This window comes from Talpa occidentalis, unplaced genomic scaffold (assembly GCF_014898055.3).
Source record: "Talpa occidentalis isolate TD23 unplaced genomic scaffold, MPIMG_talOcc4v2.1, whole genome shotgun sequence".
Taxonomy (NCBI): domain Eukaryota; kingdom Metazoa; phylum Chordata; class Mammalia; order Eulipotyphla; family Talpidae; genus Talpa; species Talpa occidentalis.
Window position 1 is genome coordinate 155274934 of NW_026555331.1, and position 24206 is coordinate 155299139.

General features: G+C 69.2%; 1 protein-coding gene across 1 annotated transcript in view; it reads right to left on the reverse strand.

Annotated features, from left to right (window-relative positions):
• Window positions 1–325: 325 nt before the first annotated feature.
• PTPRN2 (protein tyrosine phosphatase receptor type N2) overlaps window positions 326–24206 on the reverse strand; it is a 119694-nt gene continuing 95813 nt past the window's right edge. The window contains exons 10-18 of the mRNA XM_054691930.1: window positions 22522–22669; window positions 19806–19879; window positions 17925–18002; window positions 11884–12003; window positions 11124–11290; window positions 7250–7303; window positions 5869–5933; window positions 1982–2055; window positions 326–998 (exon numbers count right to left, since the gene is read on the reverse strand). Of these exons, the coding sequence (XP_054547905.1) occupies window positions 927–998; window positions 1982–2055; window positions 5869–5933; window positions 7250–7303; window positions 11124–11290; window positions 11884–12003; window positions 17925–18002; window positions 19806–19879; window positions 22522–22669 (852 nt within the window). The 3' untranslated portion in view covers window positions 326–926. The remainder of the gene's footprint in view (window positions 999–1981; window positions 2056–5868; window positions 5934–7249; window positions 7304–11123; window positions 11291–11883; window positions 12004–17924; window positions 18003–19805; window positions 19880–22521; window positions 22670–24206) is intronic.

Below are 24206 nucleotides of genomic sequence, written 5' to 3' on the forward strand. Positions count from 1 at the left end.
TCTCGTCCGTGTTGAGGCCCCAGGCCGGTGGCGCTGGGGGGTGCAGACACGAAAGCGGGCGTTGCACACGGGCCCACCAGGCTCTCTCTGCCTGGGGCGGGGCTGGGTTCAGAGGCAGCTCTGCCCAGCCGGGCCCGCTCTTGTCTGGGCACACCCCGGTCACCGCTGGCCGCCCGGTCAGTGGGCAGAGCCGTGGGGGAGCCCGCCCGGCACCCCTGCCCTCGCCGAGGCTCGAGCTGCGGCAGGACGTGGCGGCCCGAGTGCCTCTGCCCGGGAGCCAGAGTGCCAGCCGGACAGCCCCGGCCTGGACGGGGTGGGGGTTCTGCCCTGTGCCCGCCGCCCCCTCAGCAGTCCCCGGGTGGCTGGTCCTGGGGGGCCCTGCTGGCCTGGGGAGCGGGAGCATGGGGGGCAGGGGTGCAGGACGGGGCCGGTTTGGCCGTGTCCTTGCTTTGTAGCCGAGGCCGCCGTGTGCTGGCGGGGCCCCTACTCTGGGCAGCACGATCTCCCGGGGTGATCGTCTCAGGGACCCTGTGGGTGGGGGCCGCTGTTGGGCACCTGCGGCCTTGGGGTGCCCACCCCTCGCTGGGGTACCCCCTGCACGGCTGACCTGTCCCCCCACCCCCAGGTCAGAGTCCAGCCTCCTCCAGAGACCAGGGGTGCAGGGGCGAGCGTGAAGACAGGAGGGTGGCGTGTGGGGCACTGCTGCTTGGTTGAACACTCACGCGCACACACATGCACACACGCGCACACACGCTCATGCACGCACACGCACTCTCACATGCACACACTCGCACATGTACACACATGCACAAGCACGCTCACATGCACACTCACGCACACGCACGCTCACGCACGCACACGCACGGGCTGCTGGACGGTGCTGATGGTGGCGTCCGGGGCTGCTGCTGGAGGCCGGCGCGGGCCGGTCACTGGGGCAGGGCCTTGAGGATGGCGTTCACCTCCTCCGCCACGGCCGTCAGCGCAAACTCGAACTGCTCCTGGGGAGAGAGCGGCGGTGAGAGGCCGGCAGAGCTCCAGCCCCGCGGCGTTGGGGCCCGCGGCCGCCTCCCCACCACAGGGGGCCCAGCCAGCGCCGCCTGGACACCCCTTCCAGAGCCCTCGGAGGGGCCGTGCCGCCCTCACCCGGGGCGGGCTGGGCACACAGGAGGGGGCAGGGGTGCAGGGCGGGCACTATCCGCAGCAGGGGAGGGCACGGGGCGGCCACACACGCCAGCGTTGCTGACCCCACGGGAGGCCGGAGGTGCGGGCGTGAGCGCTCAGGGCCACGCTCCCTGGCCGGTCTGGCCGCCCGCAGAGGTGCTGGCCCCCAAGCGGCCGGTTAGGCGGCGACGCTCCCCACGCGCGCCAAGGCCTCTGGGGGAGGCAGCTGGCACTCTCCTGCCAACACGCTCCCGGAGGCCGCACTGGCCTGGGGTCCCCGAGTGGTGCCCCAGCTCCGCCCCGAAGCACGAGGCCGCTGGGGTCCGAAGGGCCATGCACCACGACGGCGCCCGCGCCAGGGCCCGTGGGGGGCTGTCCGCAGCGAGGTGGGTCTGCTGTTGGGCACAGATGCTTCCAGAAGCCGCGGGAACAGACCATCCTGAGCCTCACCCGCCTGGGCCCACCCAGCTTTTCAGTAGAATGCGAATGAGCCTTGGGGTGAGGCCCCCCGCCCTCCCGGGTGGGGCTGGGCGGACGGTGGTGGTCCAGAGTGTCCCCCGCAGGGCTGCGTTTACCAGCGCGTCCCTCCCCCACCGCGCGTGAGTTCACGTCCCGGTGACCTGCGGCGGGGCTGCATGGACGCCGGCGCCGCTGCTGGGCCGGCCAGGACGGTCCTGCTGTGCCCCCCGGGGCCCCACCCCCCGGACCTGTGCCCTCGTCCCCGGGCCGTCTGGGGCGAAGGAGCTCAGACGTGCCTCCTCCCCTGGGGAGCCCCGAGGCAGATGCGCCTGCCCAGCCCCGGCCCCGGCCTCGGCAGTACCTTCGTCTGGACCATGCCCGGCCTCTGGTCCCGCAGGTGCTCCAGGGTGGCCGCGATGTCGATCTCCTTCGCGCCTGCAACGACACGGCGGCCTCAGGCAGGCTCAGGCAGGCTGCCCCCCCGCGCTGGGCGCCCCGGGCTCGCGGCCCTGCGGGGTGAGCGCCAGAAGCCGCCGGCTGCGGCCCGCCCTGTGCTGCGCTTGTGCCGCGGCTCCCGAGGGCTCCGTCCTCACGGCCCCCGCGCTGTCTCCCCGCCGCGCAGGCTGCGAGAGCCACGGAGCCGGCGGCGCACGCGGAGGCTTTAAAGTAGACTTTGCCGCCTCCTGCGATGGACGGCGCCGGTTTCCAGAAAGGGCCGGGCCCGGCTGTGCCGGCTGCCGAGGGCCCCAGGGCCGGCGGGGGCTGCCCCCTCCCGGCTGAGCACAAGCCCCCTCGGGCCGCCAAGGGTCTGGCGTCTGGGGCGAAGACGGGCCGGCAGGACAGGCAGCAGAGCCGACCCGACCGGCCCGGGGTGGCGGGAGCTCCTGGCCAGAGGGGGAGCTGCCTGCACTCCCCAGGCCCCCCAGCCTGCAGGGGGCAGACAGCGGGCCCAGCATCCCCGCTGGGTCTCCCCGGGGTGGGGAGGGGGAGGGGGGCAGCTGGCAGCAGACTCGGGGCTCCAGGGTAGCCCGAGGTGGCGGCCACGCCCTTGTCCTCCCAGCGTGGCCTCACACGCCTCTGCACCCGCTGCCGTGTCCTGCGGGCAGCGGAGGGGGGCACTCATCTCTGGGTCTTGGCGCCCGGTTTCTGCCGGCTGCGCCCACCTCGCGGTCTGGCCTGGCCCCGGGGCTCTCGGGAGCCGGGACCCTCCGCCAGAGGCCGCAGGGCTGAGGATGTGGGTTCCCCAGGAGGGGCCCCTCGGGACTGAGCAGCAGGCTGGGGTGCCACGTGCTTCCCAAGAAACACCCGGTCAGCGCGACAGGGGACCCTGCGTCTCTCCCTCAGGGAGCATGGTGCCTAGGAGGGGGCGGTGGGCCCCTGGGGGCTGCCCCCACCCCCAGGCGTCCCGGTGCCCCCTGGCAGTGCCGCTGGGCCATCGGTGAGGGGCCCACACTTGTTGCCAGCACAGCAGGACAGCCGCCCCCCCACCCCGCAGCGCTGAGTCAGGCTGTGCAGGGGGTGCAGCCCCGCTGAGGACCTCGGGGCGTCCCAGCCCTGCGACCCCTGCTCCCCCAGGCAGAGGCACGTGCCTAGCTTCAGGGTCCTCTTTCAGCCAGACGCCAGACCAGTCATGCTCCCCTGGCCCCCCAGTCTCCCTCCATGTGCCCCCATCTTGCCCCAGGACCCCTGGTTTCCCTCCACACAGGCCTGTCTCCCCTCCACGTGCCCCCACTCCCCGAGGCTCTCCCTCCACACATCCCAGCGCCCCACCTGCTTGTCCCAAACAGTCCCCCTGTGGGGCCGCCCCACGCGTGTCCAGGCGGCTCCGCCCCTGCAGGCCCCGGGGCGGTGTGGCCACTTGGCAGGAAGCTGGGGGCGTCGGGCCCGACCTGCGCCCGCGCCGGGTTAGTCTGGTATTTGCCAAACACGGGGAAAGGTTGGGGTGGGGGGACCCAAAGGGTGGGGCCGGCAGGTGCCAGGGCTGAGTGCCGGGCTGGCCAGAGCCGAGTGCCTGGGTGGGTGAGAGGGGAGGGGCCCCGGGTGACCTCACACTGACCACCCCGGGGTGAGAACAGAGCATGTGGCCAGCCACAGGGTGGGGATGGCAGTGGCTGGCCCGGAGGGGCAGGGAAGGGGGAGGTGCAGGTGGGGACCCCTGGAGGCTCTGTTCGCTCTGGCCTTGGGCAGGGTGGGAGCAGTGCAGGGGGGCCCCTGGGGGCGTCCAGCCTCCCCCGTCTCTCTGCCCACTTGTCCTCCAGCTGCTGTCCACACCTGGGAGGCGGAGCCGGGCCGGCCTGGCCCTCGCACTCGGGACAGGACAAGGGGCTCCATCAGAACCGAGGCTTGCGAGGGCAGACATGGGGGCGCCTCGGGACGCCCCAGAAGAAATGCGGTGAAAATGCCCCCACGGCCCACAGACGCCGGCAGCCCCGACCCCACCCCCCAGCCAGCCTGAAGCCGCCTGCCCTGAACTGCCCCTGCCCTTGGGCCTCCAGAGCAGACGTGACCACACTGGTGATGGCAGATGCTGGGCAGCAGGCGCGGCCCTGCGGAGGCTGTGCCTGGGGTAGGCCCAGAAGCAATGTCCGAGGCACCTGCACGGCCCTGCGGCCCAGGGGGTGGGGGCCTGGGCGGGCGGGGAAGCGGGCAGGCCTGCCTCGGCGGTCACCGGGGGCCCGGCAGGACCGCAGGTGTAAGGCGGGCCTGAGGTCGGCTGCCCGGGGCGTCCCACTGGGGGTGTGTGGCGTCACCGTGTGACCCCTGCACGACAGGATCGTGTGATGACATTTGTCACGTCCCGTCCTCGGGCAACACCCACGCATGGTGGCGTCCTCAGCTTGAGGACAGATGGACGCGCTGATGCTGCCACCAGGGCAGGATGCTGGACAGCAGGTGCAGCACAGGTGCTGTACCACCTCTCCAGGCCTGGGGGGAGCCTGCACCTGGGATGGGGGGCTGCACCAAGGGAGGGGGCCCGGCGGTGGGGGGCCTGCAGCAGGGGTGGGGGGCTGGCAGGGGTGTGGGGGCTGGCAGTGGGAGGGCTGGGTACGCCCACTCTCTGGCCCTGGGGGCAAGCCCAGGGCTGTCGCGCAGCCCCGCAGCTGGGTCCAGGACTGGGGCTATGCTGTGCTCCAGCCAGAGGCAGGGAAGGACCTGCTGGCATCATGTGCCGGGGTCCAGCGCTGCCCGTCGTCACTGCTTTGTGCTGCAGAGACGGGCAGGGCGGGCGCCCCCAGGGGCACAGGTGTGAGTGTGTGTGACACGGACGCACTCATGGAGAGAGCAGGACGGGCCTCCCGGCTGGCACCTCCCCCACCCACAGATGCCAACGGGTGTCAGGCCCCGTCCATCCCGGCCCAGCCCTCCCTGCTCCCGCAGGCCCTCCCCGTGGGGGTCCACAGCATCCTCCCCGTGGCTGTGGGGGTGCTGAGCTTTGGAGCAGCCCCTGGGGGCTCCACGGGCAGGTTGCAAGAAGACCCACGCCCGCACGGAAACGGGGCCCAGGCGGAGCAGCTGGTCTGGGGGCCGAGGGGGACATTTAGGATGAGGGGTCACCAGGCCGAAGAGTGGGGGGTGGAGAACTCAGCCGCGACACCAGCGCAGGGGGAGACGCCGGCAGGCGGGGGAGCTGCGGGGAGCCCTGGAGGCAGCCCAGGCGCGGTCGGAGGGGATGGGCCGAGGGGCGCCGGGGACCCGGCTCTCACGAGCCAGCTGCCCACACCCAGGAGAGGCTGATGCAACCGCAGGGCAGTGACCCTAGAGGAAGGTGCCCGCACCCCCCCACCCCGAGGGCCGCCCCCGGCAGCTCCCCCAAAGCTTCCCGAGTCCATGCAGGCGCCTCTGCTCTCCCCGCCGCCTTCCCGGCAAACTTGCCCTTCATGAAGGGCCCTGCCCGAGGTCTCAGCGGGCACCCGGGGGCCCGCTCCCTGGCCCCCGCGCCCCCTCAGAAGGGGGTGTTCTGCGGCTAGCTGCCAGGGGCCAGCCCCGGGCACGTGGGAGGCGGGGTTGGGGCGGGCCACGCTGGCCGGTCTTAGCTGGCGGCGGGTGGTCCGGGGAGTCCCCCAGGGGACCTGACGTGTCCCTCATGCCAGGCGCCCACAGCACCCGGGCAGGCCCTGGAGCCAGCCTGGCCCTGTGCAGTGTCCAGAGCCGGGGCCGCCAACAAAGGCCGGCGCGGGAGCAGCCAGGCCAGGGTGCCCCACTGGCCCCCCGTCCCCGCGTTGCCGCCGTCCGCAGGCCGCCGCTCACCTTTGGCCATCTTGTTGAGGACCATGTCGATCAGGACGTAGGTGCCGCTCCGGCCCGCGCCGTCGCTGCCAACGGAAGGACAGGGGTGAGCAGGCGGCCCCGCGCCCGCCCAGGACCATGCCGGGAGGGGCCGCGCCCGAGGGGGAGGGGGAGGGGGGAGGGGCGGCCGCCGCGTGGGGCTCAGCCTCGGCCTGCGGGCTCCTTCTCCTGCTTTCCCTTTGGCCGAGGAGGAGGAGTTGTCCGGCGCGGACACAGGCGGAGCTGCGGGGTTCCTGGTCCCCAGCCTCGCCCCTCACGGCCGTCGCCGCCCCCAACCACGGGGATCCTAGCACGGGCCCGGGTCATCAGTGCCCAGAGTTGTGGCTGGACAACAGCAAAGAGAAGGATCCCGTCTCCAGGAGGCAGGTGGCGGCACCGCCCATGCAGACGTGCGGGAGGTGCCCAGGGGCCGGGAGGGCCCCAGATGCCAGCCCCCGGCCTAGGGCGAGCGTGACCGCCGCCCCTCTCCTCTCTCCGCTCAGTGGCCGCTGGCCCGGGAGCCGGCGCCGGCCACCGCGGCCCCTCAGGTGAGCGGGGAGCTGCCGGGGACACGTGTCCAGGGCACTCGCCCGCTGTCCATCCTCGGGCCACCCATGTGTCCAGGCGCAGCGCTGCCCACAGTCCTGACGCACAGCCAAAGCCTCATCAGGGACATCTGGGCAGAGTTTCTGGCACAGGGACAGTCCCGGAGTGGACACGACTGCCAGCCTCCCCCTTGCAGGCACACGCAGACACGCTGACACGCACACACACGGATGCGGATAGACAAGTACACGCGCACAGACGCACACACACACAAGTGCTCACGGACACATATACAGACATTGGCTACACACACACACGAAACACAGACACACGGATAGCAGATACATACGCAGACACACAGCACACGTGGATTGCGCACACTCACTCACACACAAACCCGGTGTCTGAGCTTTGCTGACATTTCCTTACACCGCAAACAGAACGGAAAGTTCTGGAGACCGTTCTAGAGGAAACGGTCTTGGCAGGAGCTCCTCGGAGCTGCCCAGCCTGGGTGGCAGCCACGGCGGGAGTGCACACCCAGGCCTCGCGCCTCCTGAACCCAGCTCCGTCCTGACAGGCCCAGCCCCAGAGGTGCCGCGGCGGTGCGCATGGCCAGACGCGGCCTCCGGGCATCTGTGCGGCGAGCGGGCTGGGACTTCCAGGGGAGGCGGTGCGTGGAGCCCAGAGTCCCCGCCTCCAGCAGGCGCTCGCAGAGCGACCTGCAGGCCACACACAACCAGGTGTGGGGCCCGGCCCCCCAGAAGCAACCGGCGCCAGAAACAGCGCGGCGGCGGCGGCCCGGGCGCGGGGTACTTGCCTGCAGTGCACAATTATTGGACAAGAGCGGCCCCGGTAGCACTTGTTTACTTTTCTGAAATAGAAAGAGACACGGGAATTACGGTCACAGCACGACCAGCGTCGCCAGACACCACCCGAGCAAGTGGCCTCGACTCCAGGCCTCGCCACGGCCTGTCCTGACGGGACGACCACGGCCACGCGTTTCAGAGACCGGCCACGCGTTTCAGAGACCGACCTCCCTCCGGCGCTAAGCTGTCGCGCCGGCTCCAGAGACGCTCTCCCATCGCGCCCTCTCGCGGGGGTACTCGGGCCCGGGGCGCCTGCCACCACCCCTTCCTGCCCGCGCTCTCGCAACTGGACCTGTGGGGCTCAACTGGACCTGCAAGAGCCCAAGTCTTGCCCGAAACATCTTGGTTTGCAGCGTCCCGCGGCCTGGGCGTCCCACGGGCCTGTGACTACCGTCGTCTCAAACAACCTCTTAAAGGTCCTCTTTGAATTGTCGCCTTGCAAAGACTCTCAACCCGCCAGTGCCCGACAGGCCTCTCCTTTGTTACGAAGCTGCGGGCTTTAAGGCGACTCCTCCCGCAGGCCTGAGATCGGCCTTGGTAAAAGCTGACCCGCAGCCTGGGGACGGCTCTAAGCTCCCAAAGCAGGAGCTGGACTTAAAATTCAACGTATAGGCTCTGAGTTTTTAAAAATTCAGTGAAACAACGAAACATGTTTACAAAGCACATCCGAGTTCTCAGTAAAATCTTTCTGGAAAGAGAAAAGGGCAGAATCTTGGTTTGTTGAGGAAAAGCATGTGTGTGAGGGGCTGTGGTCTGGAATGTTCGTCTGAATTTCTACAAACCGAGAGAGGAGGCCAAGCAGACGACAACCCCCTTCCCGTGCAGAAGCGGCCCAGGCCGCAGCGCTGGAGGGCGGGCCACGGCCGCTCGCTCTTCTCTCTGCCTCCCCTCTGGCGGGTGATGGGAGCCTCCCAGGGCCTCGCTCTGGAGCAGCCCCGGCAGGGAGGGCCCTGGGGCGCCACCAGGGAAAGCGTGCAGCCCAGAGCCGGCGGCCACCATCGCCTCCACGGGAGCCTGAGGGCCGGGCGACGGCAGCTGCCCAGCAGACGGTCCCGTGGTGACGCGCCCAGGGTGCGGAGGAGGAGGGAGGGGCGGGAGGCGCCACAAGAGGGACCCTAGGAAGCCGGGTGCCCCGAGCGCGAGACTGGTAGGAGTCAGGCCCGCCCCCTTCCACTGCACACGCCCCTCCTGCAAGGCAGCCACGGCCGAGGGGGGGCAGGAGCAGGCCCCGGGGCCCCAGGGCAGCTCAGCGCGGGTGGGGGGGCGAGTGCACGGTGGCCCAGGCAGTGTGTGTGTTCATGCTCACACTCACACGAGGCGTGCACGTGCCCCCCGCGCCTGTGTGGGGCCACGTGCCTCGGGGGCGCCGTCTTCACAGGCCCTTCGCCCGGAAGGAGTAGGACCTTAAAGGGGGCGCCCCCGGCTGCTGCCCGCGCGCCCGTCCAGCCTGTGCCGAGACCAGACACAGTTCCTGCGTGTTCCCACGCGGCCGGGCCTCGGGTGTCGCTCATTTGCTCGAGGGGACCAAGCGCTTTAAGAAAGGTGCGCCAGAAACCACCCCCTGCGCCACGTGGTCTCAGAGACAGGGAGAGAGTTGGGGGGCCCGGCCTGGGCACTGCTCAGCCGTCTCTTTGGCAAAAGGTGCCACGAGGTGTGGCCGGGTGTGGGGCTGCCCTGCTTGGGGCCCGGGGCTGAGACCCAGGCCTCTCCGGTGGGCGGCCGGCCGCCTCGCGGGCCTCGACATCCACGCCAGCCCGGCCCCCAAACCAACTCCCCGCAGCCCATGGGGGTGGCTGCATGAGTGCCCTTGGCTGGGCTGGCCCGGCTGTCACGCGCCACCCCCAGCGTCAGGGCCACCCCGTCGGCCCGGGCGGCGCGCAGGTGGCTGAGGAGGCCCAGCCTGACACAGCTGTTGCGCTTTACGCCACTAGCACAAACCATCCGTCAGCAACAGGGCAGACATTCAGGAGAACGGAAGTCAGACACGCTCCAGCAGCCTCAACGGGGACCTTAGGAATACAAACCAAGCCAGGCGTGGCCGCAGCGAAGGCCAGAGGCCGCCAGAGCTGGAGGGCGCCCTGCCCGTGCAGCACGACACAGTTTCCAATGATCACTTTTGTGACTATGCAACTGGGCTCATATTACTAGCTGCAACGTCACAAAAATGACACTGGCCACCGCTGATCAGCCGGCAAAGTAAGGGCTCGTCCTTTGACAGCAGGTGGGGCGGCGCGGAGGGGCGGGGGGGAGCGCCGCGGAGCCCCCACGACGCTGGTTATCGTGCAGCTTAGCGGCGTCTCTTTAGTGTCCACGTGCCCCTCTGGGCGCAGAAACACCCCACTGCACTCCCGGGCCTGCGCGCAGGGCGGGCCGAAGCTGCTCCTCCGACCGTTAAAGGGGACGAGCGACCTTGTGGCATGACTGAGCCGCGTCTCGGGGGCCCTTCCCGGCGGCTGCCGACAGAGAGGCCCACACGCTGCCCCGCGCCCACATCCACGGCCCCAAGCCCAGCTGGCTCCCGGCCTCGAGGGCTGGGGCAGCAGTTCCAGGGGGTTGGGGGGGTTCCAGCGGCTTCAGGGCAGCCCAGGGCGCGGGTGCTGAGGAGACTGGAGCCGAGCGTGGGGCCGTGCGCCTCTCAACCGAGCCTTCTGGGCTGTCTCCCAAGAGAGGGTGAGAGCCTGGCCCGCCGGGAGCTGTGAGCACGAGGGCCGGTTCTGGTCATGTCTGCGTGTGGTGCGGGCGTGAGGCCGCACACAGGCAGGGCACTGGGCGAGCATGGGGTGAGGCGCGCGCCTTTTCTGCGGCTTCGTCCCTTCTGCTGCAGCGGCTGCTCGTGGCGCACGCGCGCGGGCGGGCCTTGAGACAGCGCGTCTCCCACACGAATCAGTGTCAGAGACGCATCAGCGGCCGGGAAGCTGGGCCGACTGGGGGGCCGAGTGCGGCTGTCCTGGTCCCGATGGTCAGCCCCTCCGTGCAAGGAGGCGGTGGGCCCCCAGGGGTCTCCCCTAAGCCCCTGCATGTGCCGCTCGGCCCAAGACGGTACAGGGCGCACACCCTGTGGTCTCCAGTGACAGGAGTGGCGTCTGCCCGGCCGGCCCTCGGCGCCACACGCGTCCAGAGGTGTGGCGGGGAGACGGTGCTGGCCCAGCCGGCTCTGGGGGAGCTGTTCACACGCACCTCGAGGCCGTGTACAGCCGGGCGCGCCCTGTCCTCGGCTATCCGTCATCCTTGCCCGCGTCTGCGGTCAGCTAAGCAGTCAGCTGGGCGTAAGCGGTTCGGTGAGACTCAGGCCTGGCTGCTGATGCCGCTGGCTCGGGCCATCCACACGGCCGAGCTGACCTGTCCCCAGAGCTCCTGCTTTGGCCTTGCAGTTTTGTCTGTGTCCTCAGTGCCTCCTGCACGGGGCCTCGCGGCCGTGTCAGCAGTTGCGCAAACACACGTCAAGACCGAAGCCGCCGCGGGCTCGCTGGCAAGCGCCCACGCAAAAGCGGGAACTGCCAGTTCCAAGCTGGGCTAAAAAACACACAGGCGCGTGCGGCCACCCTGCCGGCTCGTCGCCACGTCCAGCCAGAGGCGGGTCCCCACGCGCCGGAGTGCGGACCTCCAGTCCCGCGGCGAATCTTATCAAAGGCGCGACCGCATTTCCCGAATCCTGAGGGGCCTGCCCCTCACATCTCCACGCCTCCGCAGCCAGGACGCACCTTTCAGTTAGTATGTACAATCCACGTCACCTCCTGACCCCGCGAGAGGGCAGCGGCCCTCGCATGGCCCCTGGGAAGGGAAAGGCGCCCGCCCCCGCCCCGCCGCCACGGCCGCCCGACCCACCTGCGGAAGTCCAGCAGCGACCTGGCGGAGGCGGGCACACCCTGGTCATACCAGCTCAGGAAGTGGAACTGCGTCACCGTGCGGGTCTCGCTGGTCTGCAGGTTCTTCAGGTAGAAGCTCCTCACCAGGAAGTCCTCGCACCAGATGTGCTCAGACACCAGGTTGACCTGCAGGGCGGGGATACCGGCGTGGGCTCGGGCCTCGGGCCAGACGGGCCAGGACGTGTCCGGCGCCGTGGCCCGCCATCCCCCTGCGCTGGCTCAGCTCTCGGAAAGCCGCCTCGGTGGGTTTTTAATCCGCCGGGGGCAGAGTAGCCAAATAGCCAGAAAATTCTTATAACCCAAATAACCGGGTTTTGCCTCGCACTTCTAGGCTATAGAAACGTCCAAGGACGGTCTTAGGGAAGTGTTCTGTGGGGCGTGAGAACCGCGGGGTCCCACGAACGGCCCGCTCAGCAGGGACCCCGTGGTGCCGCCTGGTTGCGGGGGGCTGTGCCCCAAGGCCCATGGCCATACGGCTTCCTGCCCTCTCCAGGGCCCAAGAGCCAGGGCTGGGCCTGGGCGCTCGGCGGGGGTCGACAGCCCAGCAGAGAAGCCGGCCCAGCAGTCGCCCTCAGGTGCCTTCAGAACCGGGCCCAGGAAAGGCCTGTGGTTCCTGTCGGGCAAGCCTTTCTGCCTGCACTTGGGCTCCCAAAGCCCCGAGGGCTCATGCTGCCTGGGGGTGCTGAGGCCCTGACTGCCGGGCGCCCCTCCCCGCGTACCTCGTAGACGTGGTAGAGGGTGGCGCCTTCGTCGGGCCAGTAGGGGTGGCACTGCCGGACGCCGTTCTCCGCCAGCGGGGTGAGCATGACGATGACGGCGCAGCCGCTCTCCCACACCATCTGCAACGGACGCGGCGTGAGCGCTCAGAGGCCCGGCCCGCTGCGCCCTCCCGGGAGCGGCCCTGCCCTGGCTTGCGCGGGAAGTGCTGGCGTACCCGGGCGTCAGGGCCCGCCGGGAGAGCCCCCAGGTCGGCGGGTTCAGCCACTGGACGCCCGACTTTCAGTCTGAAGAGGAAACTTCCACACAGCGGCCAAGACGGAGGGAGGAGCCGCGGCCCGACGCGAGCAGCGCACGGGTGGGGGGGGGGCCGCAGCCCGCGGGCGTGGGGTCTCGGCGCCCCCAGCAAAGCGCAGCCCCCCCGGCCTCGCAGCGAGGACCCCAGCAGAGCGAGGACCCCGCGGACACGGGTCCCGAACCAGCCTCGTCGTGGCTCAGCGCGCGAGGCAGCACCCGGGGGCAGGCGCGGGCGCTCTGACACGGCCGCCGCCGAGGCCTCCTCCCTGCGCGCAGCTGCGGCCGATGCGGCCCACGCCCGTTTCCACACGCGCAGCCGCGTCAGGCCTGATGTAAAAGGAGCCGCGTCTCCTGGACGGGCCGCCTCCTCTCACGCGCTCCGGGGCTCACGTCCCCTTTAAGGTGCAGATAAAACCCTGACGCGCCCGGCCTTCCCCCCCCCCCCCCCCCCCCCGCGCGGCGACTTAGGCACCCACGGGGCGGGATTCAGCCAGGGGCTCCCCACTGCGGCGCTCTGGGGCGTCCGGGGCCTGCTCACGTGCTTGTGAAAAGCCGCAGGTGAGTGTGAGTCGTGACGCACGCGCTTCCGCAGACGGCCTCACGAGCAGAGGCCCAGCCGCCCGCCCTCGTGGCCCTGGGGCCGGGCGGCCGGAAACCAGCAGACGCAGGTTTTTCGCGTGTGCTCAACACCCAATGGCCTGGCCCAGAAGGGGCCCGCAGGTGCCCCGGGGGCGGGAGCAGGCCCCCCAGCCGAGGGTGCCCTCTGCCCTGCCCGCTGCCCTCTGAAGAGGAGCGGGGCTTGAACCCAAGAAGCAGAGCCCAGTTCCGGGGACCGTTTCCTTTTGGGTTCTGTTGCGTGAAAGCAGAGGGTTTGCGAAAGCAGGCGAACAGGCCGCCCTGCTCCCCGGCACCAAGGAGGCACCCCACCCCACCCCACCCCACCTCCACGCGCCTGGCCCTGTGCCCACCCTGGGCGCCTGCCTGCTCGCCCCGCCCCAACCCTCTTCCACGCGGCCTGGCCCTGTGCCCTAGCCGGGGCCGCCTTCCATGGAGCGCGGCCCAGCCCGGCCTCAGAACATGGGAGGGCGGGGGTCCAGCTGGGAACACAAGATGCCAGCGGCCCGGGCCAGGGAGGGTCCCGCGTGCCGCCTGCCTGGTGGTCCTCCTGGTCGGGCCCCAGCACAGGGAGCTGCTGTTCGAGGACAGAGCCCCGGGGGGTCAGAGTCCTCTGGGAGATCGAGGCGAGTCCTGCTAGTCTCCCTGGGCCGCTGCCAGGCCGGGCCGAGCCAACAGCCATGCCACCTCCAGAGCTGCGCCCAGCGACCCCGTCCGGCTGAGCATCCGAGGGCACAACGTCCGAGGACAGTGACCTTGCCCCGGCCCCTGCCATGCGGGTGACCCTAGGGCTGCCCGGGGGAAGTGGCCAAAGGGTCTGCCACAGGCAGCGGCTGGGCCGGGCCGAGCGAAGCCCTTTTCAGGGCGAGCTTCTCCCCAGACGGGCCCGCGTCACGGGTGTGAGCAGGCAGCCGGTGGCGGGGCGTCCCGAGCTGCCGAGTTTCCGGTTGCAAGGATGGGGGACCCCTAGGCCCACGCTGCACTGGGTGGCGACACAGGGGTGACCACGGGAGAGAGGCCTTGTAGAAGGGGAGGGGGCAGCGCTCCCAGCGTGCAGCTGGCGTCTGCCTCAGGAAGGGCAGGAGCCGCCCTTCGATCCCTGACCTGCCCTCCTGCCGCCTCCCTCCCTGCAGGGCCGGCTCGGCGGTGCAGTCCGATCTCCTGGCGCCGGGGCCCTGCAGAGACACTTGGGTGCCCGCGCAGCTGTGTGTGTGTGGGGGTCCTGCCACCGTCTGCGCCCAGGACTCGGCACCAGTGGCCCCGGGCAGGGCACTCGCGCCGCTTCCTGCGGAGCCAGAGGGGGTTCCCTTCTCTCTCCTGCATCTGCGCGTGGTGAAGGCGCTCTCCTTCCGCGGCACCTTCCTCAGGTTTAAGGCCTGGGGGGCTTGTCACCTGGGGACCCTCAGATCTGGGGTAGATACCTGGCTCCAGCTGTCGGGGACAGGTGCCCTTGGGCTCCAGGTCTGGCCTCCCCCCGGAAAGGGGGTTCTGAACTGCCCCCCCACCCCATGGGTGAGCACACAGCGCCCGGACAGCACCCCTCACCAGGGGCACCTTCTCCTCTTCCTGACTGACTCTGCCAGGCAGGGGGCCACGCGGCCGCTTCCTCCCAGGGTTTGTGGGGTGTGGGGGTACACACCCCAACAGGGAGAGAGGTCTTTCTTCCCCCACCTCCGCTCAGCCAGCTGGCCTAGCGCCCCCCCCCCCACGCTGAATGTATCTGTCCCTCAAATGGAGCCACTAGGACCAGAGCATCTTCCGGGGGGCCATGTGCCCAGCTGTCCGACGCTGCCGACCTGCCCCCGGCCTCCTTCCTTCCCGGGACGGACCTCAGACGCCGAGGACACGGCCCAGGCTGCACGGCAGGGTGCGCCGGCGTCAGGCCTCCGGAGCCAGCTCAGGGGCCGGCACCGGGGCAACCAGCACGACCCACATGGCTGCTGAGCCGAGGGCAGCCGGCGAACCCCACTGCGTGAGCGCCGGTGGCGTGGGGGAGGTTCGTGCCCAGCGCAGGCGCGAGGCTGACCGCGGGTGCCTGGGCCTCTGTGCATGCCCCCCTCCCTCCCTGTGCCTGCCCTTCTTTCTGTGGGTTGAGACATGTTGCCTGGCTTGTCCCCGGAGCCCGAGGGCTGCTGTCTGTCTGAAATGTGCACCCCGTTTTCAGTGGTGATCCTGGAACCGAGCTGGTGTCTGGACGCAGCGGTGGCGGCTCAGCAGAGCAGGCTAACCGCGCTGGGACCCGAAGGCGACTCCAGGACCACGGAGGTTGGGGGACCCTGCCTGCCCCCCACAGGCTTTTCTTTAAAATGCAGGTCCGGGCCACCCTGGGGGTGCAGGGGCTAAGGCCCAGCACTGTGAAGCTGTCCGCAGCCTCTGCAGTGCGAGTTCGACCCCGGCCAGGGAGCTGCCCACGGGGCACAGCAGACTCTCCTGTCTCCCCGCTGCTCCCTCAGCAGCTTGTCTCAGTGGATCCACCTGTTCTGCTCCCCACTGTCTCTGGGGAGTCCTCTCATCGCCACCCCCACACCTCTGGCCTGTACCCCAGTTCTTGAATGCAATAAATAAATCATTAAAAAAAAAAAATCTGGGCCTCCCCGGGGGCGCAGCGGTTGAGCGCTGGGCTGCAAAGCTGCCCGTGGCCTCTGCAGCACCGGTTCGATCCCCAGCCGCCGGCGAGGGTCCCACATGGCGCGCAGACCCCTCCTGCCGCCCGCTGCTCCCCTCAGCAGTGTCCTTCGGTCCTTCTGCCTGCTCGGCTTCCCGCTCTGGCTCTGGTGGATTCTCTCGCCCTCCCGCGCTTCTGACTGTACCCAGGGCTTGTGTAAATACATAAAAATAAATCTTTAAAAAAAAAAATCTTTAAAAATAAATGAATAAAATGTAGGTCATTTCCAAGCCAGTTCACCTGAGCTCTGAGGGTCAGCCCAGACCCACCCCCATGGGCCGGGCGCCCCACCCTACAGCTGGGGGGGGTCAGCAGCAAGACTCATCCATCCCACCTTCAGGCCCTGTTTCTCAGGCTTGTCTGCTGAGCCTGTTGTCGGGGAGACCAGCAGACCTACTGTGCAGGGGCTGGTGCTGGAGAGAATGTTCTGGAAAGCCCACAGCAGTGGGAGAGTGCAGAGGAGAGGCTCTTCTACCTGGGACTCTGCTGCTTCTCTGCCTGAGCTGCACCCGGCCTGGCCACACCGGCCTCTCTGGACCCTCTGCGGCCACTGTCCCGCCCCGACAGCCCGCCTGAGCGCTGATGTACGCCCGCCTGCCTCCTGGGCGTGCATCTCCAGAGTGCGCGGCCTTCTCTGGAGACGGGGACTCTGCAGACAGGGTCCACTAAGGGTTACGGTGCAGAGCGTGTCTCCGATGAGACCCATGTGCTGTGGGTTCCGAGTCTCTGACCCCTGCCAGGAGCTCAAAGACGGGGCCCCCACATTTGGCGGAGGCTCAAAGGTCCTCTGAATCCCCGAGGTTGGCACTGTGCTGAATTGACCCCAGGGCCCCGCGGTGGGACCGGCCACCCCCGGACAGAGGCAACATGGGCCAGAGGCGCTGCTGCAGGTTGCGAGCTTCTGAGAGCCCCACCCTGGCAGGTGGGCTGCAGAGTAGCCCGGGGCTGAGAGGCCGAGGGCACAGCCTGGGCCGGCGTCGGCTGGGACGCGCCTCCTAGAGACACATCCCTGAACCAGGCGGCCTCGCTGAGTGCCGTGTGTTCCAGGCTGCTGCAGGCCGCCGCTGTCGTTTCTCTGGCTGCTTCATTAGACATTTTCTTTCCGTTTCAAGGAGATGTCGCCAGGATGTCAGACCCCAAAGGTTTGAGGGCCTCCTGTGGGTGTGGCTGTCAAGCGGGCGAGTTCTCTGGGGCTCCTGATCCTGCACTGGGCAGCCGTGAGAAGCGGCTCCAGCCCTATGGACGGGCCTGCGCCCCGGGGCCGGCCGGAGCTGGGACTTGGTCTCCAGGGAGAGGCCGAGGCTGGGTCCTCACCCTGCCGAGCCTCCTGGTGCCCCAGGGCTGGCCTAGCGGTTGGTGAAGTGTTTGGGGTCTGTCGTCCCTGAAGTGGCACATGTGGGTGGCGGCTGAGGCAGAATGGAGACTGGCTAAACCGCCATTCTGTTGATCGTCCTTCCTCCACGCGCAGAGCATGCTTGGTCCTGCTCGCCCGAGCGTGCACCGAAGGGCAGAATCAGGTTCCAGCCTTTCGCTGGCCCCAGGGAGCGAGGCCGGCCGCTGGGCTCAGTCATCCAGAGGATGTGCCTCCCACAGCAGGTGCTTCCAGCTCGGGGCCGAGGGCGTGCACCGCCCGGACAGCCTCTGGGCGGCTGTGGGCGTGTCCTTCGGCGCAGCCAGCCGCGCTGGGCTTACCGGGTCTGCGCCGCCAACACCGAGCAGGCCGCACTTGGTGTGGTTTCGTCAGAGGTGTGCGGGGCCGTGTGGCTGCAACCCTGGTTCCGCCTGCTGGGCCGGCTTTCCCGCCGCCGCCCGCCCCCACCCTGTTGGGCCGCAGGGACGCCGCAGCAGCTCACTGGCTAGAAGCCAGCATGGCCATCGTGGACCCCTGGGCCCAGCCGCGGCAGCTCGTTGTTCTTGTGCGACTTGCCCTTGGGGCACAACGATGAGGCCACCGGCCAGCGCCCGGCCCGGGTAGCACCATCCCGGGCTCGGCGGCGGAGGAGACAGTGAGGGGAGGAAGGGGCCGCCCGGCCCTCGGGGACCATCTATGTCGGCTCCAGACGCGGGGGCTGAGCTGCTGAGCAGGACGCTGCTGCGTGGAAGGAGGCCGCCGGCCTTGAAATGCCTCAGAACCCAAAAAGGAGAGCCCGTGATGTGAGCGCCAGCCCCCTCCTGCCGTCAGGACCCAGCTGGGAGGTCTGGGTAAAACATGACTTAACGTTCAGGTCATAAAATGCAAGTGCAAGGGGCTGAAAGCGGAAAGTGTTAAACCTCCTGGAGGGAGCTTAACACTCAAGCTTGGTTGAAAACAAGATGGATAATCAGGAAATGTTAAAGGACCGGTAAAGTCTGGCATGAAGCGGCTCTGAGGAACCCTCGGCGGCGAGCAGGCGCTGGCTGAATTGGGTCAGGGCGTCACGTGGCCTCACCCCCAGAGAGCCTCTCAAGGGGAGACGGGACACTCACCTGCCAGAAGTCAGCCGTGGTGGCGGGCAGCGGGCCCTGGGTGGCGATGTAGGCGGGGCTGCGGGGGTCGTGGTCCATCTGCAAGGGAGGCGCGCGGGTCAGGAGGGAAGGCGCCAAACAGGGGACAGGAGGGGTGGAGAAGGGTGCCTGGCAGAGCGCTGTGTGGCCGGACATGCTGCTCCTCTTCTCGCTGTCCCCAGCCCTCAGCCACCAGCTACAGGCCCTCCGTCCTCAGCCCTCAGGCCTCAGCTCCTCAGTCCTCAGCTCCTCAGCCCTCAGCCCCTCCGTCCTCAGCCCCTCCCATGCCTAGGCCCTGAGACCCACTGTACCCCGCCCTGCGGACCAGCGCTTAGGCTGACACCCGGTGGCCATGCTGACTGGGGTGACCCGCTGTCCTGACTGCCCCGGTCCCACGGTCCTGACTCTGGCTCAGGGGCGGGGGTGAGCCCGGACTGTCCACAGCACCTGGGCGCCGGTCAGGCAGACACAAGCCTCGCAGCCTTCATGCACACGCCGGCCATGGACGCTCCGAGGAGGCCCAGTGGGTCTCCTGGCTGCCTGGTCTGGCCAGACTGGCCGGGGGCTCCAGAGGGCTCGCTGCCAAGACCCAGCGCAGCCGTCAGGGCCGCCGGGCAGAGGACCCAGGAGACAGGCCTGGGGAAGCCAGCAGGGGTGGACACGTCCCCAGGATGCTGCAGTGCCTGGCGCTCCCCGGCCACGCCCGCCTGCCCCACGGGGTGTCAGTGGAGACTCCCCAAGCTGTCACCCACACGCCCAAGGGCCCCACCAGGGAGTCCCCCTCCAGCTCCTTCTGTAGCCAAGACTGAGCCAAGAGGTGCTGGTGAGCAGAGTGCGCACCCTGATGAGACTATGGACATAGAGGCATGGGGTCTGGGGGATGCAGAGCTACAGCGATTGCCCCAGCAGAGGCTGGTGCGCAGAGGCTGCTGGGCTCACGTCTGTCAGACTGAGCCTACGGGGACATTGAGAGCCTGCATGTCCCCGAGTCGATGAGCCCTGGACGCAACGTTTCAGTCTGACACTAAAGTCCTCGGCGGGGCAGGCGGTCACTGCACCTCGGCTGCCTCAACCCCACAGCCAGGTGACGCGCTGACTCCTGAGCCGCTGGCTGCTCCGGGGCTGGGCTGCGCTTGGAGCTTGGCTGTCGCAGCGCTCACAGGGGCTGGGGCGTGGCACCCTGCTCGGGGCAGCCGAGTGGTCAGAGAGCACACGAGGGCTGGAGGTCGGCAGGTTGCGTCTCACTCAGCGGCCCCAGTGCTGCGCCTGCGTCCCGACCACATGCGCTGCACGAGCTTCCAGGCACCAGCACGGTGTCCCAGCAGGCCCCAACCTGCTGCCCCAAACCCCTGCTCTGGCTCACACCTGCCTGCCACGCTCTCGGGACCCTCTGGGCAGCCTGGGTCCCTTCCCACCTGGCCCTGCGTGGCCCTGCTCACAGGGAAGGCAGGTGTGGGCAGGAGGCCCCGCCAGGCTGGCCCGCTACACCACCTGCCCTCTGGGCATCATGGCCACTGGGGTTCCAGAGTGAACTGACCCCAACCTCCAGCCTGCCCGAGTCCCAGGCTCTCAGAACGTGGATGTCTGCGCCTGTCTCCTGTGGCTTCCCTGAATAAGTCGGGATCGTGGGGTCTGGAAAGAGGGAAGGTGAGCCAGCAGCTTTCCCAGCATCCCGGCCTGGAGGGACGGCTCCCAGCTGGCATCTGTGAGGCGTGGACAGGTCACCCGGTACCCCACAGCAGCAGCTCTGCCCAGGTCGGCGCCTGGGCTGCCTGGACAGGAACACCCTTGGGAGCACCGGGCAGGCCCGGCCGCGGGACCCCTGGGGGTCTGGCACCTGTGGCGGGGTGGAGGGACACTCACGATGGGGCTGGCGTTGATGTAGTCCGAGTGGCTGTGGCTGTTTTCAGATTTCAGCAGGATCCTGGAGTGATCATCTGCAAGCAACAGCAAGAGGGGAGTCACACGCCTGCACGACCCCCCAAGAACCCCAGGGCCATAGCATAGCCCCCAAACCCCTGGGGCTGGCGTGTGGGGAAGCTCAGGGGCAGGCCTGGGACCTGCTGGCCCTGCAGCATGCTGGGTCACTCCTGCTCCCCACCCCTGAACAGAAGGGGCCACATGGGCGGGGCGCGAGGGCAGCCAGTGGGGCCCGAGTGTGGATGTCCACAGGCAAAGTCTCTTGCTGGAGGACCCCTGCCCGCACCCCCAGGCCAGACCAGGGTGGGGACAGCAGGCCGGGAGCACCACAAGGCGGTGAGGTGTGGTCGGGGGGCAGCGCGCAGGGCCCGCTGGCCACAGAAGCGGCAGCCAGCCCATGGCGGCTGCGCTCGGACAGCAGGCCTGCGGGGTCCCGCCGCGGCAGGGTTCCAGAGCTCAGGCACATGGGGGCCGTGCTCAGCACCGGCCCCCGTGCAGGCTGGGTTCACGCCCTTTTCTAGCACAAGCAGCCCCGGGGGGCCGGGTGGGGGGCGGGCAGCGGGTCAGCTCAGGGAGCCCGGCCTGCTCTTGGCCTCGGCCTCAGCGGCGACTCTGGGGTGGCGGTGACGGCTGGCGGGGCCCTGGGCGGTGGGGCCAGGAGTGGGGTGTTGGCGTGGCCTTTCGACCTGTGAGGCGGCGTGTCCCAGCTCACACGACGTGCCCAAGGAACAGACCAGAGCCGACTCGGACGCCCCCGCCCCGACCCCCGTGCCGGGGCTGGGCTCCCCACTCTTGCTGCTTTCGCTGCTAAGGGCTCAGTGTCTCCGCTGTTCTGTCACGACACAGAACCACAAACGGGCCCTGGGGCGGCCCAGAGAGCAGCCCGTTCCCGTTCCTGAGGTGAAAGCGGGCGAGTGGAGCGTGGCGGAATCTGCAAGGGCGTGAGACGCGCAGACGGCGCGTCTCCTCCACAGCCGGGGGCGCCGGCCTGCGCTCTGTGCGCCCCACGAGGCAGACGGGCCCGCTCCCGGCGGGGAGGGGGGCGGGGTCCCCGCAGACATGGCGGCCGGCGCGGCTGTGCAGAGGCGCTGGGGGCAGCGCCGAGGCCGGGCGGGGGCAGCGAGGGCCCACGGCAGGCGGGGAGCCTGGCGGAAGAGGATGCCGTGAGGGAGCAAACAGAACAGCGGCTCCGGGGTCTGTCCCCGAGACAAGGCGCGTCCCCGGTCAGCACAGTGGACACCGGGTCAGTACCCTTGCCCACCCGCACCAGCCCGAGCACCTCAGGGAGCCAAGGCCACCCCCACCGGCTCACTGCCTGTCACAGACCCAGTCCCGGCCAGCGGCAGGAGACCCCCAGGCCACGCCACGGGGCCGGAGCTGGTCTCTCTCGGAGTCCGGCAGGGCCCCCGGGGCAGGACGGTCGGGGAACTCCTGCAGGGCCAGGGCCGCCACAGCTGGACGTGGACACCAGACTCCTTCACCTGCCTGGTCCCGCCGACCTTTCAGCCCACAGTGGAGCTGCGCCCGCACGGCCTCGGCACCGCTTGGTGGGCACACGGGCCACAGGTGCCGCTCCCGGACCAGCCGGGCGGAACGTGCTCCCCTGGGCCTCCGACTCGGGCTCCGCCCTGCAGCCTCGGGCTGGGCAGCCACACTGGGCTGGGGATGGCCTGCCCGAAGGGACGCCAGAGCCCCGGCTCAGCTCCCCGAAGGCATCATCGCAGTGTCCGCGCTGGTCGTGATGGGCGCTCCAAGGAGGGGCTGTACTTCAGCTTATTCATACCCGGGCCTGGTGGCCGCAGCAGCCGGGCCAGGATGCAGACGGCAGCACAGACGGCTACCCTCACGGCTGCCCAGGTGCCCCGTCACCCGAGGGCAGCGGCTGGCAGTGCCCGTTCACTGGGCCCCACAGGGGGCGTAGCTCCGGCACCCAGGGGCTGCTGGTCAGTCAGCAGGATGCATCATGATTTTTGCTTTTCTTCTCCTTGTGAAACTTTGCATTTCAGATCTCCAGGCCTTGAGCGCGACGCCCACCCTGGGCTGGACCTCCCGGGTGAGAGCTGAGGCCAGCCGGCCGGCAGACCACGTGCCCAGCATGCTGCTGGCCGTGTCCAGATCCCACGGAGCACTGGAATCGGGAGCAGCTGGAGCCAGAGAGGCCGCATCGCATCCTGGGTGTCGACGCGGGCGGGGCGTTAGGCCTGGCAGGCCCCGTCTGTGAGGCCTGGGCTGGATGCTTGCACGGGCCACTCTGGGCGCTGGGCCTGCCTCTGTCCTGGGCCTTGGGCCGCTGAAGGGCGGGGTCGGGAGGTGATGGGCAGGTTGCAGGCCACGAGGGCGACCGCCCCAGCTGTGTGTCTGCCTCCCCGAGTGCAGTCACCGCATCTGCTTCAGGCCTCAGCCGCTTGGGGAGGACGTGGGGCCCAGCGGCCGGGGACGCCCAGGCTCTCAGCGCTGGCCACAGGGGGCGGGTGGCCAGCAGGGGTGCAGGCTGGGGGCCTCCCCGTGGTCTTGCCCTGGCCTTCAGAGGCGAGGGGACCATTTGTGGGTTCGGGGGCACCGGGGGAGGACGAGGAGGGGTGTCTGGCTGGTGAGAATGGCAGCGGAAAGCGGCAGCAGGCAGGACCGCCCGCCCCCCAAGCACAGGCTGGGTACGTACAGGTCAGCACCGCGGGGCAGCGGTTCTTGGCCGCGTTCTCCTCCCGCTGCGCCACGAGGGAGCTGTTGGGCTCCGCCTGGTAGGCGCACAGCGCCTCCCACTCCTTCTCCAGCCGGTTCTTGTTCTTCAGGTGGTCCTCCATGTAGGCCTGCAAGGGAAGCGGAGTCAGGCGCTGCTCTGCTGGCTCACGCCCGCATGGGCCTGACACACGCAGGGCCACAGAGGAGGCCGCGGTCACCCCAGGGGGCAGGCAGGACCCCTCCCCGCTGGCAGCGGGACAGGGCGTGGTGTGCTTGCCGTGGACGCAGGCAGGAAACACCCACGCCGGGGCCGCCTCTCCAGCTGGCCTCAGCCAGCGGGAACCCACCATGCCCTGAAACGTGGGGGTGCGGCGCGCAGGGCCCCAGGGAAGGGCCGGCCCCCACAGAGGGGTTGCGCCTACAAGGCCCCACAGCCAGTGCTGGCCGGATGTGGGGTGAGGAGACCCACAGTCGGGAGCGGGCCCTGGGGCGGCCCAGGGGACAGTGAGCTCGATTGACATTACAACATGGAGAGGAAACACCGCGAGGCCCAGCCGCCCCTCCTGGACTCTGCCAGAAGGGCACAGTGTTGCCACCTTGAGGAACCGCAGCCCCGTGGTGGGACCACAGCAGGAGCGGTCCTGGCAAGGAGAGGGCTGGGAGGCCAGGGCTGCCCGCAGAGGGGTCTCTCAGTCCTTGGGGGCCGCAGGCTGCTGCCTGCAGCAAGGTGGGGGCGCCAGGGGCTGACAGGGGAGGCAGCCAGGGAGGTGTAGAGACGGGACGTCCCGTGCAGCAGCGGGTCGGGGGAGGCGATTATGGACCTGCCCGCGGGCAGCAGGGCCGGGCTGCGGCCTCTGAGGCTGGAGTGAGGGCATGGGCGAGCTAGCCACGGGGTGCAGGACCGTGGGGACAACGGGGGGCAGGCGGGGGGTGGTTAGAGGTCCCGGGCCAAGCACCAGATGACAGGTGGACACAGAAGCCGCCGACCACCGGGAATAGGTGGCCGACGGAGGAAAGCGAGCGCTCCCGGGGGTGTGCAGGGGGTGCTGAGCGGCTCTGAGCTCCGAGCCAAACAAATCTATTAATAAACCCCAATCTGGGAAAGCAGATCCGTAAATAATGTTTTGCACTGAAAGTCATTAATTTTCTTTTTTCTGTCTAAGAGAAACACTAGTTACTAACAGATACTGTGGTGCAGTAATTGCTTGAAATTATTTCACTGAAAACTATAAAACGCTGTTTGAAAACCACGCTGTGCATCCAGTCAAAACCAAGCCAGAGCGGAGAGTTGAGGCCCGAAGGCAGCAGGCACCATCAGCCGCGAGGGGACGTGGCTGCACGCGGGGAAGCAGCTCATGGGGATGCGGGCGCACAGGCCTGGGCACAGGCCGCCCTGCAGGGCTGACCCCCGGCCCACAGTCCACCCTCGGGCTTCCCAAGTGAGAAAGAGCAAAAACCGCCGAGTGAGCCCACCCTTGGCCTGCAGGCCTGTCCTGCCAGCAGCGAGCATAGGCCAGGCTGCTGGGGAACAGCGCGGACGCCCCCGGCCAGCCAGCCGCCCGCCCCGCGCCCTCGGTCGGGAAGGGGCGGGTGTGGTCTCGTCCGTGAGGGCCGGGAGGGCCTCCACGGGGGTCACGCTGGGCCCAGCGCTCAGGCATCCAAGGA